At 40.5% G+C, this 15048-nt stretch overlaps 1 protein-coding gene across 3 annotated transcripts in view; it reads right to left on the bottom strand.

The window, feature by feature from the left end:
- Window positions 1–4464: 4464 nt before the first annotated feature.
- The window catches only part of LOC128885020 (WD repeat-containing protein 47), a 93196-nt gene continuing 82612 nt past the window's right edge, over window positions 4465–15048 (bottom strand). For 2 of the 3 annotated variants that reach the window (XM_054138759.1, XM_054138757.1), the window contains exons 8-11: window positions 11936–12105; window positions 9674–9981; window positions 8173–8413; window positions 4465–8033 (exon numbers count right to left, since the gene is read on the bottom strand). In XM_054138759.1, coding sequence (XP_053994734.1) covers window positions 7888–8033; window positions 8173–8413; window positions 9674–9981; window positions 11936–12105 — 865 coding nt within the window. In that variant the 3' untranslated portion in view covers window positions 4465–7887. The remainder of the gene's footprint in view (window positions 8034–8172; window positions 8414–9673; window positions 9982–11935; window positions 12106–15048) is intronic. The other variant, XM_054138758.1, reaches the window with a different exon arrangement.

Here is a 15048-nt window from a genome sequence, read left to right as displayed (position 1 = left end):
CGAATTCACATATTTTCAGTCTTCTCGTCGAACTGTTTATCATGTTTTGTCACGCGAAGATTTGCTCGCGTTTCTAATCATCATATTTAAAGACGAACAAATTTGATTTTCGCAGAAGCGGCTGACGGTGATCTCAAGTAGGTGCGACGCACGAGCCCAGAAAATTATGCGTTTCACCGTAGTATACTCGTAGTAATTACATTCTTCCAATATTTTGTAATTATGGTAATCACATGCTTTCCTCGGTATTTCATTTTCAAATTCGCGTCACAGAAGATTGACTTATTAGCGAGACAACAGTGTAAGTATGTAAATACCTGTGATTCATTGAGAGGAATAAGCTTATAAAAAAAAAATAGATCAAACAAGATTCCATGGCAATGATTGCATTTAACAGAATCACTAACAGTATATAGGAGCAATAATATATTGAAAAGAATGAATAGAATTAGTTGGTCTTTTGAACAGATAAAACCAAATCATGTTGAAATAATTTATATACCGGATGATATAAATTGTAAATCCAACATTTAATCACTACTGCAAATAGCTGATGAATAATTGATCGAAACATTTCGAAACCACAAGAACAAAAGAACGATCTAAGAGAGTCGGCCGAAAAGGTGCTCGCGCATGCGGTCGTTGAAGTCTCCAGCGCTCAAGCATCGTTCCTCCAGCCTCGAGTGCCAATGCATCGCTCATTTCGAGGAGATGGTCGCAAATTGCTCGCGTTTTCCTTCGCGTTCCATTTCAGTGGACGATCATGTCTCTGGGCATCCGCCCGCGGCTCCACAACCCCCGGAGGCCGGCGATTACGAATTTCTGGCCGCGTCGTTTGAGCTTCTGCCTGGAAAGGGGACGACGAAATCGTCGTAAGCGGTAAATTACACATATGCTGAGTAGACACGATTCAAATTATTATTATCATCATCATCCGCTCGGCCACGGAATCGCTCTTCCGAGAACGGTTGCACGCGCTCGGGGACGCGGCGTATGCTAAGGGCCGTCTACCCGCTTTCGGGGTCATTTCTTTCCTCATTTGTATGCGATTTGGTCTGGCAGCGGTGCCCATGATACCTCCAGCGAGACTCTCTAATAATTTGGAGCTTTCCATAGGAATTTTCAGTGGTTGACAGCCAGAAGTCTGGTTGAAATAGCGGGAAGAATTGTTTTAACGTGGCGAAAAGAAAATATAAAAAAACACGTGGAGAAAGTAATGCAAATATATAAATATTTATAAACGTTCGATTATTATTACGATGTTCTCAGACCATTAGGTCAATTGAAATGCGAAAGAGCTTACCATAAATAGAAGTGTACGCTTCAAAGGTAACTAACGACTATCCACATAATTATGATATTGCACGTATGCAATTTTCGCACAAAACAGAGCCACTTAATAGTCGCGTGTAAACAGAGCCTGTCGCGAAGAATAGAATTATTCGTTAAATTGTGTGCAGTTTAAAAGAGTAATGATAGTCATCGATCTAATTGTCGGAGATTTGAGCAGCTAATGTAGGTAAAACAATTTCGAAATGGCAGGGGCGGAGAACCACTGTGGAAATGATAGAGCACACAAAGCAATCCCGCATTTCGAGCTCGATTGGAGGCGATTCCCGTAATACGTTATTAATTTGAATACCTCGCGCGCCGTTGAATTATTTAACGACGCGATTAGGCTAATGCATCGCGCGTCCTCTTCTATTAAAACACTCCTCGGACTATAAGTGTCCCGATTTTGTGGCTGATAGGCGAGACCGCTTCTTTTTGCTTCGTGATTTCGGTTACGGTCGAGGTCCTGGCTCGTCTTCCCTCGATTCCTTTTAATTGCGATACTCGATTAGCGAACGAAATGCAAGATTCTTCTCGGAACCCGTGGACCCCTTGATTATTGTTATTACGTTTCGAACGTTGAACACGTATCGCGCAATCGTTCCGCTCGATAATTTTACATTGATGGAATCGTTCCGGGGGCACGTGCCAATTATATCACTATGCTATTTTCTTGTAAACTCTTCCCTTTGGTTAGCCTCCTTCTTGTTGCTCGCTTGGGCGCGATGACTTGTAGATTCGTGGCTGTCAGGTGGACCTCGAGTGGCTATGACCTGGATGGCACTCTTTAATCGCAAATCGTGAAACAAGTAGGATTGTAATAATTACTGCAGAGGTTACTTTCATTTGATAATGAGGGTATTCGCTGGCCAATCAATGGAAGTCTCCTTTTATGATTGTTCATCGACATGCGTTATTTCAGATAGGCGCGAAGACAAGTATTCGTATGAAGAAAATACGTTTTCTCAGATTGTGGTTCCTTCATTTTCGCTAGTAAGATTCGAGTGCCTCTTCTATTTTTATCGGGGACCTTGTACTTACGCTAAATAGAGAACGAATATTTTTTATCGACCTTCAACTGGGTTCAGTTAAACACAAATATAAAAATATTTTTGGTCTGTTAGAAATACGCCAATCTACGAAAATGTTCAAAATGTCCCCTCTAAAGCATCGACGTAAACTGTTACGTGACAACTTTGCCCGCAAATAAACGATAAAAATAAACACACCAAGAACAAATTCCTACCTAAAACGGCACTCTCAATCCATTTTATTAAATGTGTAGCAGCTGTGCAACACGGAGAATATTGAAAATGGTTGAGTGCAAGGAAACCTTCCCTCCCTTCCCTCCCCAGACACCGATTCCTCACTTGGAATCGCTGGTTCCGTGGACCAGTGTCCCTCCCTCGCACCCAAAACGTAACATTACCGCGGAACAGTCGCAGCTCGGGGGGCATTCCTGAAGTCTGCGCAACGCCGAGCCTGCGAGGGGTTGGCATTCCGATCGTAGGTGGTGCAGAAAAGGGAGGATACGGCCTTTGTCCTCGGGGACCACGGGAAGCGTATCCACCAATTAGGGATCCTGGCCCGCGGGTGAGGATTTCGAGAATATTTGAGAACCGCGCACCGACAGAGGACGGAGTTCGTCGAATCGACGGATGCCACCGCCGCCTAGGAATTTCGTGGGTGGGTCTGCACCCTGGAGAACGCGTGGCCCACGGCATACTGCTGCGGTCTCCTATCGACGATGATTTTTTGTCATTGGGGTCACTTTGGAGGCTGATGACGCGGTGTAAAATTTTTAGAAATTCAGAGCTTTTTAGAATCCATAAAAGAAACAAGAAATTATGTTATCTCTTTCAGACCTGGCGACCACAATTGAGGACATAATATTTAAAAATTACCGACACTATCGTTTAGTGCGAATGTCATTTATGCACATGAAGAAAGACCAGTTTTCTTTGAAAACTACACTATTAGGATTTTTTTTTACTTTTTCCGTACTAATTTTAGTCCAAGTTAACTATAAAAGTTGAATTACATTAGTACGAGACAAGAAATAATTCAGGTCTGAAAAGGTTAACTACTGTACTGTTATCGGCGAAATTATTCGTGGAGAACACTTTACCTATTGTCTGTGGAATAATAATTTTTCCAGTGAAAAAAAAAATGTATTACAATTCAGATACCTGTTAATGGTTATAGTCAGGACCATGGCAATGCAGAGGTTGGCGATAAAGAAGAAGAATCTAATCTAAGAATCATACAGTAAAAATAAAATAAATTCATTCTTACTGCATTATTAAATTAGAAAATATTCTACATGACCTTGAACATCAGTGTTCGATAACTGCTTCGGTTCATAAATTAAACTCGTTGAAGTTGAGTGTAAGCAATTTGCTCATTTTCTATCGTTTTCAATCTCCTTATAATATCCTCTTTCAAAATTTCCTAGGCAACGTTTCGTCAGTCGCGTTAATTCCTCGGCCATACATAAATTTCTTCCTTGAAAAATTGCTGGTTCCCCCCCAGGGCGGGTGGGTGCCCGTAATGAGGGCAAATCGGAATCCCATGGTCTCGTTTAAAGTTTGGTAAAATAGAACGTCGGTTCACGGAATCGGTCGAACGAAATCCGGTGGGCCTGCCGCGTAAAACGCGCGGGTGGATGATTACATGATTGCCCGGTCATTATGGGAAATTTTCAAAAAGTTCAGGTCCCAGTACCTTTTCGACACTCGGGGGTAACCTTTTTTACCTTAATCGCGTCCATTACCGGAAATTTTGGAAAGCTAAGACCGCCTCGATTACCAGCAGAGGCCCTACCTCGATGGGCCTCTTTGATCGCGCCGACCTCGCTTAATTTCTGCTCTTATTGGTAAACTATTTGATATCTTAATACGATCTCATGCTTAAATAAATTCAATACGTTTATTAGAATCGATGAACAATCCATTAAGTATCTTATTAATTTTGTTATTATTTTAGGACGTAATCTTCTCGGAAATTCTTCACTTTGCCATCAGATTATATTAAAACTGTGTAGCTCTTACTTAAAATGATATCTATAGATTATAGAGTGTCTCTTCTGATTGCAGCTCATCTGGAAAATCAACCTGCCAAAAAACCACGACGTTTAATAACGTAAATTTTATTGTTTAAATTAGACGTGACAGTATTATGTCGTATCTACAGGAAAAGTACAAAGTTATAAGTTATGCTATATGTATATCATATATATTATAATACGATAATAATCGCACGAGACAGCGAAGAGATTTTATTTTAGCGTTTTATGAGTTTCGACAGGGGATGATATCCTCGATAGAGGGGATGGGTTTGGGTTTGTCAGGAGTGTACAGGAAGGAGAGGGGATGTGGAAACAGGGTTAAAGTGGAGGACGTGAAAAATATAAAAATAAACGTGAAATCGACGGAAGCAGCCTCGACAGAAGGCACGACAAATTGCTACACGGAAGCAGACGCTCTTCTTCTTGCTCTTCTTGTTAGACGCTCGGTTTCTTCGTTCTTCTTCATTCGTTTCTTTCTCGATTAATCGTTTACTCTAAAACACATTCTGCGAGTCAGGTGAAACGAAACATCGTAAGGCAGCCTTCTGATCGCGCAAAGAAAGGAAATTATCTCCGCTAGTTGCGCGAGCAAGAGTAATTTCGTTCCTTCATCGAGAAAGCAGCATGCTCACAGTGTAAACGCGATCGTCGTTCGTAGTTAATTAATAATACACTCAATGTCGTCGAGGAACGCAGCGAGGAGAGATTCTGGGGGGTTTTTGATTCGCTGCGTCTTCGCATTCGCTGCTTCGCGTCTTTCTTCCCGATTTCCATCCTCCATTTTGCGTTGAGTGCGTGTATGCGTGTGGTTTTCAGGTGTGCGACTGAGATGGGCAAAATTCTCATTCGGAACCTTAAGCGTCGAATGAATGTTAAAATTTTAATCGAAGAATGAAATTGTATCTTATATCGGATGAACGAAAGTTATCGGTACTGCTGTTTGATAGAATCAATCTTTTATCACTCGAATGAAACCTTGCCCATCTCTTGGGACAAACGAGGCTTGTCCGCGTTGACTTCGTAATAGAAACAAAACGAGGAGAGACACGGTCCATCATCGCCAACAACGAGGGGCGTGTACCTCGTGAAGCGTGTGTATGTACAAGAAAAGACGCGCTTCGTTTCCCTCTCTTCCGGTTTCACGGTTACTTTGGCGATTGCGACAAGCAACAACTTAAACCTACGCTTCCTCAAGGTTCGATGCTTATCCAGCTAAGAATATCGCTCGCTCAGCCCTTCGACGCTCGGGGAAAATCTCGTTTCGTACCTTATCGATCTAGTCGGTAAAAAATAGCGATTAATATGAGCGTACGTATATGTTGTCATGATCCTCTTAATACGAGTAAGTATCTATATATATTAATAATATGCGTAATATGCGAATATTTGGCGTGACTTCTGGGATCGATGAGACAGTGTCGAGTATTAGTGGGAGAAAACACGTTGCTCGATGAGTAAGTTTAAACAAAAAGAAAATGGAAGACCGATATCAAGATGGCGCAGATGAAACGTCGATGCGAAGTGGAAATGTACAGTGGCAGTATTTTTTTTTTATAGCCAAGGACAGGACAAACGCTGCGACTTGATTTTAAAAATTACTTCCCAGCGTGTGAATAGATTTTGGGATACTAAAATTTAATATAGAACGAAGCTATTAAAATGTTCACCTCTAGAATACAGTTCGAATACAACTGGAGGGCCCAATGTATCTAATTTTCTTCAATCTAAAAATAAACCGGTTTCAAGGGGTGTGAATGTGCAAAATCGCATGGAATTCGGCATTTCGCGTGCACCAGCTTGATACACTCGAGTCAGTAAAAAATATAAAAGAAAAGTTACAAGCAGGCTGCTCGATTGATCCACGTATCGCAGGAAGATTTTACAAATGTCGTTGAACGTAAGCCTAGAGATATTTGCAACGAAGAGTGACGAGAAATTAGCGGGGCGATTACGCGTACCGAGAGGAGGATTTTCGTCTCCCACGATCATCGCTCTTACCGCTACGCTAACGTATGTACATCAGGGCAAACACGATCACAAAGAAACTCTACATAAAAAAAAAAAAAGAAAGGAGAGGCTACACCACGAATCTACAAGAAAATTGTGTCTGTAAACTCATTGGTTGGTTTGAACGCCACGACTTTCGCTCACGATTCAAACGGTCGAGCTCTCTGCGACTTCGATGCTTTCGACGTCTCGTTCATCATGAACGATGATATTCGATTAGCTCTTCCGCAGTCTTATGATTACTACGACGATCTGTCGATTTCCATTACCATCGATAGCGTCTCTACGCGAAAATGCACTTTCACTTTTTTTCTTCCGATGCTCTCGAACCTTGTAACGTTTATTCACAAGAAGCAACATCCAACTGTCATATGATTTTTGTGAAATTTTTCGGGCAGATAGAGCATTGAAAAACATTATACATTGCTTTATGTTCACTATTTATATTACAGGCATTGTTAAATCTATCGAGGTTTAATCTTTCGTGAAGTCATACTTTGACTTTGTTAAAAAAAAAACATAGATTTTCGTCCTACTTCTCTTCAAAAACACACTCTTTTAAAAGATAAAGTAAAATTCACGCAATGAAGAGTCTCCTGCACTCGTTCCATATGTCTTATAGATATATCCTTACTGTCAACCTATACATATAAAAATTGTGTGCCTAATGTTTTTCGATGCTCTGTGCACAATATTTCATAAAAATCGACGTGTTACATTTAGTCGATGTTTCTTGCCAGAATGAAATGTCTATATATACGTCTATATGTATTTCTCTCTCCTTTTGCGTATAATCGTTATCGGGCGCAACGTCAAGCATTTTGCATCCGATTACACTCTACGCCACGTTCGCGCGTAGCCGCGAGGTTTCAGGAAGTTTTAATTGGTCATGGTTGAATTATACGCGAATAGATGAAACTTTCTTCCCGTTTGTGTGTTACGTCGACATCGCTCGCGATCGCTCGTCCTCGTCTTTGACGCTCGTCCGCCGTGTTTCCGGCAACGATTTCTAATTTCGCTCCGATAAAAATTGTTTCGCGTGCAGCTCGCGATTCACGGCTAAATTTAATCTCGTGTTTCTCTCCTTTTCAGTAATTGCATAGTACAGCAACGCTAGCACCGATTTCAACGGCCCTGAAGTACGTTGGAGGAGGGGTGTCGTTAGACTTCCTGGAGAAGGTCTTCCAGGACAAAATTGACGAATAAAACGATTGGAAAATATATTAAAGTAAGTATAATAAAGAAGCGACACTCTAATTTTGTTCATCTCTGTTGGGAACAACTCTCCTCCAATTTTAATCTCTCTCTAGATCGGTTATAAATCAGTGACAACGTCGTTTTAATACATAATTAATTATCTTTCATTCTCTTCTCATGCGGATAAAACGAGGGACACAGAACAAGAACGAACGATGGCGATTGGTTAGGCGCGATCGTCTTAAAAATGGAAACGATGAGCGCGAATGACGGACAGCGTCAACTTAGACTGGTGGCAGAGCCCATAGAGTCGCAGTCTTGTCAGCTGAGGTACTGAGAAACGAGAACTCCGTTGGATGCCATCGTCCGGAGATCACTTTGTCCTGGTGTTGTGCGACCACCACGCTAGGCAAGGGCATCGTTAGATCACCTGCAACCATAAACGGTACGGTGTCGTTATGGATGGCTCTCGCTCCCTATGCTGGTAGGACGTTTCTTTGGGAATTTAATAAAACCCAAACACCAGGAATTGTTTAATGCTTTCATAGTGAAAATTTAGGATGTCTCACCTTGCAGGTCCGTGAGTACTAGCTTGTTATCGTATCCACCAGTGAGCAGGTAGTACGCGGAAGGTGAGAAACGTATGCTCCTGATGTCGGCGGCGTGGGGTTTGAAACACTGCACGGTTCTACCGCCCCGGATGTCGAAGAGGACGCAGCTACTGTCCTCGTGACCCGAGACCAGAAGACGTCCAGATGGATCGACGCAGAGCGCCGCTACCGGGCTGCCAACCTGCAACGGGATCAAATGCTGCTCAGACACGCGATACTGATTCCGTTCTACATTGATTCGTATGACGTCCGATAAAAGTTCGATCCTGAGAGAGAGAAAGAGAGAGAGAGAGACAGTAGAAAGTGGAGTGTATGACTGGTGACGCGAGGAGGTATGATCGGTGCGATTTAAAAACGTGGGTCGAGGCTTTATCGGACGTCGAACTAAAAACGAAACTCAAAGAACGAAAGTCGATGTCGTCGGTGCATGCTGGATGCATGTTTCGTCACAGAAATCTAATCCTGATAATCCCTAATCCGACAAATATAACTTAATGTGTTTATCGAGCGTTTCCTCTGGGTTTATTTTGTATTATTCGGTACACAGAGTGCAGGTACCTTGCGCAATTGAAATAGAGTTGTGTAACAATGTAAGAGTAAAATAAATACGTAAAAGTAAGCGCTAAAGAAACACATTTAAATCATGGTTGCATAACCATGGATTACTAGGACCGATTTTCTGTAACAACGAGCACTATATATTAGAAATTGCAAGCAATCCTTTCTACGAGAACGATTGCATATATTTGCGATGCAATGTCATTTTAAGGATTCTATCTTGGGGTTAGAAAGGACTCTTGCAGCTACGGCCGATGATGGGAAGAAAGCTCCAGCCGAGAAACAAATGAACGGACCTCGATTTCCAAGATCAATTCACTTCCTTCTCGGTGAACGATGATAACTATCTAAAACAGGCCTGTCCACGAATAGAATGTAATAGTTCCTTCTTATTTAAGACTCAGAGCTCTGAACTGCATAGATAATTATACTATTCCTGAATTATCACCTTGTCATCCTGTACAAGCCCGATCTAAGACTGACATCAAGTGGTACAAGTTTATATATAAACAAATTGAAGGTGAAATATATTTGGACTATTCATGATGTTACCTAAACCAAACAAAATATTGGGTTGTCCAGAAAGGTCGTGTCAATTTTTAAGAAAAATTCAAAGACATATTGGAATTTTGATCTACATTTATTAAATAACATAGGTACCATTGTGTTTCACAACCTTTGCACCTTTATGTACATACACATGTTACTCGTTTTCGGTCATTCCAATATATTCAGATCTGTACCACCTACCAAAAATCGGTATGAACTTTCCAGACAAACAAATAGAATTCTGATCTTCTAACGTTGACTTATAAATGATCCAAGAAACTTGATTTGTACCACTTGGGAGTGACTCTGGAATAAGGAATCGTGATATCGTTTAGAGAGGAGCTAAACTCACCCTGCTGCCAGGTACCGTCGCTGGTGTGACCATGTTGACGCACCCCCTCGTTCTGAGGTCCCAGAACCTGACGGTTTTGTCCTGCGATCCGCTGACGAACATGGCGCCTCCCCAATTGTACAGGGTGAGCACGTGGCCACTATGACCGCTCAGAGCCTGGAAGGGTGTGCCTGTCGCGCAATCGGTGACGTAAATCTTGCAGTCACCTGCGCCGCCGCTAATCAACAGGCTCGACTTGTTCGAGGTGTCCTCGAGGAAGCACAGGTCGCGAACCGTGCCGTCGTGCATCGTCAGCTCCACTTCTTGACCTGGAGCAACCGTAAGGTTACGGAGGAAAGTGTCGTTTACGGAGGAGAAAGTTTTTCAGGAACCTTATTATGCAAGAATTGCGCGAGATTGGGTCGCGTCGTGTGACAAATAGCGAGTTGCTGAAAATTAATGACCACCTCGCCGACCGTGTGATAACTGCTCGTCATTTCGCGAGGACGTGTCATTAACCTAAAGTACACGTTACCCTTCGGGTCGGACACTTGTCAAAAAACTGGTAGGAAATTCTGAACGTGAGTTTTTAAGGAAATGTGAGTCACCTGTACCCATGGGTCGTGATTACTTAATCTCTGATTATTTAATCGCAGCCGACACGAGTCGTGCTACGTGTAACACACTTTCGTGATATCGAGATTTCATATGGAAAAAAAAAGAGAAATGAATGTTATAAGAAGTAACAGGTGTCGAGTAGCGGGTTCCTTGAATATTGCAATTATCGATCCATTTCCTATTGGTGAATTTTTTAATACCAGTCCTAGCAACTTTGAAGTAACTATGTTGCACTGCTTGGAGATATCAAACGTTTGTTGATCCACTATAAATTAATAACTGTTGCTAACTTAAATTTTTTTCGTTTATTTCGTCAAATCAATTTGCATTACTATGAGCTGTGCTTGCTTGTACGTATAACTTTTGCTTGAATAACATCACGAGACTTATATGTAACCCTTTCAGATCTGAATTAATTTTTTTTAAAATTGAAAAGCTTTTTATTTTCAAACAGCCGAAATTCATGTCCCGTTATATGGTGAAAAATGCTGTGAGGCGATGAAATGGGTGGGGAGTAACAGAATAAATATGTCCTGTTACACAGCTTGAAAAGAACAGCAAATAAAGAAGAGGACGCACAGTGTGATATTTCAGCGATTTAGCGAGACAAAACTTATGTGATCCAATATTTCAGAACCTATTAGGTCGTTCACACACGACGCTACTCAAAAGGAATGTAATTGGTTGGTGATTAAAATCACAAACTAATCACTTATTGGTTAGTAATGATTTTGAACATTTTTAGAAAAAGCATCTACCGCTGTCCGCGGGGTGTAATATTACAACAAAATCATATTCTCAGTCATTGCTTGATCAAATATTGTTAATAATTAATGCAACTATTGTCACAAATTCATTTTCAGTTATTCCAGCTCACAGATATGACGATATTCTTACCAATATTTAATCGAAGACTGAATGTTATTATACGCATTGTAAATATTCAATTAATTCGAAGATGCACATATTTAATGCATTTTAAAGTTTTAGATTATTATACCAAAGTTTTTCGAGAAAGTAATATTTTCGAACACAAAAAGTTGAGAAGTAAGATATGTTTCTATATGTTGATATCTATTGATTGGAACAATTAGAACTTAATATCTTCGACATAATTAAACATTTGTGATATATACAGCGTGATATATACGGCGAGAGCTAATGGCTGCGAACTTGTAATAAGATCTCTAGATATAAAAAGTGTAAAGTGCAAGAGTGTAAAGTGCAAAAGTTGAAAGTGTAACGTGCAAAAGTGTAAACTGCAAAAGTGTAAAGTATAAAGTGAAATTAGATTTAGATTTAGATGGAAAAAAAATCCTAATAGTGTAGTTTTCGATGAAAACTGGTCTATTGCTTCATGTGCTCAAATAAAGACATTTCCCCTAAACGATAGTATCGGTAGTGTATGAGTCCTCAATTGTGGACGCCAGATCTGAAAGGGTTAAAAAGCTTCAGCGATATATATATATATATATATATATATATAATGTGTATATATGCGACATCGAATATGATGAAAGTTAATTACCCAAGCCTCTGTACAAGTTTCTATGTTACAAAGTCCAAGTATAACAAGCAACAGGTAGTCTAAGACTGCAAGAGTGTCGTTCTTCAACTACTATCTAAGCTGTCAATCGACGCCTGAACTGATTCTTTTTTATTTACCTTCAAGGTTCGACGTGTCAGCTTTGAAGCGCATCAGTTTGACAGTCTTGTCGTTGCTCCCGGTGGCCATCATCTGTCCATCAGGCGTCCACGCCAGGCAATATATCGAGCCCTTGTGGTGTTTCGTTCTCTTGAAGAGAACCGTGGGCTGATACGTCTGGTGATCCTCTCTGGAAAAAAACGAGAAGCCCAACAACGGGATCGTTAACACGGTTGTTCCATTTCACCGCGCAGCTATCGCTAAAACGACGAAACAGAGTCACGCACGGCCTGCGGATTCGAGCAATCAAGGCGCCAGTTTGCCAGCATCTGCTCGCGATTCGTTTCACTTTTCCCCGCGTTTCGACTACTCGACTTTCCATCTCGATACCATGAATTTCAAAGGAAAACAGAGGAGTACCTCGAGGATTCTGCGAGGGAGAAGCTGCAAAGAGTTGGCTCGGAGCGATGATTCGCTATGCAGGAGAGATCAGTCGTTCTATAAAATTCATTTTTGTCGTATCAGGACCTGGATTATATGGTACGATACTCCAATCGATAGCGAAATAACCGTTTTCAAACATCGTTAAAACTGAGTTCAACTCAGAACTACTCCCTTCAGTTCCCTAGTATACGTTGTCTGTTAGATTACGATAATGACCGTTGTAGAAAAGTTCAAATATGATACAAAGTGTATCGATATATGATCAAAAAAAGGTGCTTCAGAATTTTATTTTTTAATATTAAAATTCCCCTGTCGACGTAATGAGGGTACACATTAGGTGGACTGAAAAGTAATGTCGTTTCTGTGAATCTCAATACATATTTATCATTCATCAGCTCATTGATTTGTATCGATCTGGTATTGAACATTTGCACGTTAGGTGGCAAAAGGCTATTGATAACGAGGGTGATTACATAATTGGTTAAAAATAGAAACTTATTAAGAACATATTTGTTTGAATTTAATGTAAAAGAAATTACATTACTTTTCGGTCCCCCTGATACTTAAACAACATCTTCATACAGGTTTAATCGTGATCATGTATACTTTCATTTAACTCTTTGCGATCGGTGTCACCGCTGTGGTGATTTTATGTTTTCATGCATGAGAAGCAGTATTAAACACAGTAAATCGGTTACAACAAATTCTATGTTTTTTAATATCCATATATTTACTTTAAATCACATAGGAAGAAATAATTCCGAAAAGCTAAATTCGTCCCGACTAGGTGGTACTCTCATCAGAGGGTTAAAATAAGTCGAATCTCATGCATTCCATACCGTTAATTAAAAATTCGAAACTAAAATCCTAAAGCCCCTTTCGGAAAATTCTTTGCATGCATGCATGTATTTCCTTTGAATTTCGTTGGAGTCGATCTCTCCAGCGAAAAGGGAACCCCGTTGTTCTCATGCGTCGCTTTCCTTCAGCCTCGATTTCTGTGACGTTCCCAGGTCGCCGTGGCTTCGTCACGTCCCTAATTAAACGAGGAGGATGCGAGCAGGCAAGAGGGGATCGCTGTTTCGGTCGTGGAAACGAGGGGAGAGGATCGTCGATAGGACTCTGAAGAGAACCAACGCCGCTTTCACACCGACTGCTCGGGTTTTGCCTCGATTTTAATTAGCCACGAGTTTTCCCAGCCGAACCCGAGTTGGATCTTTCTGCTCGACGTTCGAGGACTGCCTCGATCCGTCGTTCTCTCTTTCATTGCTTCTGGGATCACTTTCCTCCATGGAAACGCGCGAATCGCGTGCACGAAATCATTGGCGAGTTGATAGGTAGGAATTTTCAGGTGCTTTGTTAGAATCAACTGGATCTTCCGTTTTACTTTCCCTTTGTAAGGAATGATCGAGAGGGACGATTGACGATGAGCCAATGAGACAAAGAGGTGTTTCAATATAAATTTTATTTAGTCAAACTTCTTTCACAGTGCAAGTAATTAACCCTTTGCACTCGAGGGGTGACTTTCAGTCACCGCTAGGTTTTCTTTAGATTTAATTTCTTTGGAACTCGAAGTGCCAATAAAATGATTGTCATTGAGGCAAAGGTGACCTGATTCTCAAATCTCAAATTAGAGATCTCATTTTCGAAGTCAATATAATCTTAGCGTTCGTGGCAATAGAATGCTAAGAAAGCATCTCGAGTTGCTGGTAGATACTAGAAAAAAAGGCCTCGAGTGCAAAGGGTTAACCTTAACGCTAAACCTACCACGACATGTCAAATGACCGTTTTCCATATTTTGGGTACAATCATTGTATACAAAATAAAATTCATATACGATTGTTCCATGTAGTATTGAATTTAGTATCATGTGAAATATTTCTGCAATTGAAAAAAAGTGTCTTTACGACCAGTCATTTAATTGATCAAGATAGAAATGGTAGGTAGGTTTAGTGTTCAACTCAGAAATATTTAAATGTGTTATCATTGGAGCATTAAACGGAGAAAAATGATAGAAATTAAGATGAATGTTATCGTAAAATGCGATATAATCGCCGATTTAGAAGTAATATCGTAGATATCCAAACGTGTTTGGATACTATCTTTAGATCTACGGTGAAAGAAGCGCACAGTTCAATTTGAAGAATCACCCACGATCTTAATTATACCAAAGAGAGATAAATATCTCAACGAAAATAATCTTCACCTTTCACTTGCCTCATAAAACTATTCAACTTTTCTGCCGAGCGCCTTTTCGTATCCTCAACCACTTAAATACCGCGGCTGAGCGAACTGGCAACATAAACGTCGACCAAAGGAACGAAACCATGCCTAATGACCGCGATAAAAGAAGTAATATCAAACTAAAGAGCGATTCTCAAATAAATTTTCTGCAATCGTCTCTAGATAGCTCAAACGTGGAAGAAGAAAGCGTTACGTTGTCTACAGATATACATTTCACTTTCTTCGTACATTTACCTTTTCAATACTACATTTTTTTTTTCAATCATGTGCAATTATAATGTGGAAGATTCAGTAGATATTCTAATAATTGATTAAGTTGGATAAATACAAACAAATGCCAAGAGTCGAATGAAACGCGTACATGAAACGATTGCAGCAAACGTATTTAATATTCCGCGCGTGAATTATCAAATTAAAAATACGTGTGCTTAATGAATAGAATAAAATA

This window comes from Hylaeus volcanicus, chromosome 2 (genome assembly GCF_026283585.1).
Source record: "Hylaeus volcanicus isolate JK05 chromosome 2, UHH_iyHylVolc1.0_haploid, whole genome shotgun sequence".
NCBI lineage: Eukaryota > Metazoa > Arthropoda > Insecta > Hymenoptera > Colletidae > Hylaeus > Hylaeus volcanicus.
Note: the sequence above shows the minus strand (reverse complement) of the source record. Positions and strands in the feature narration are given on the sequence as shown.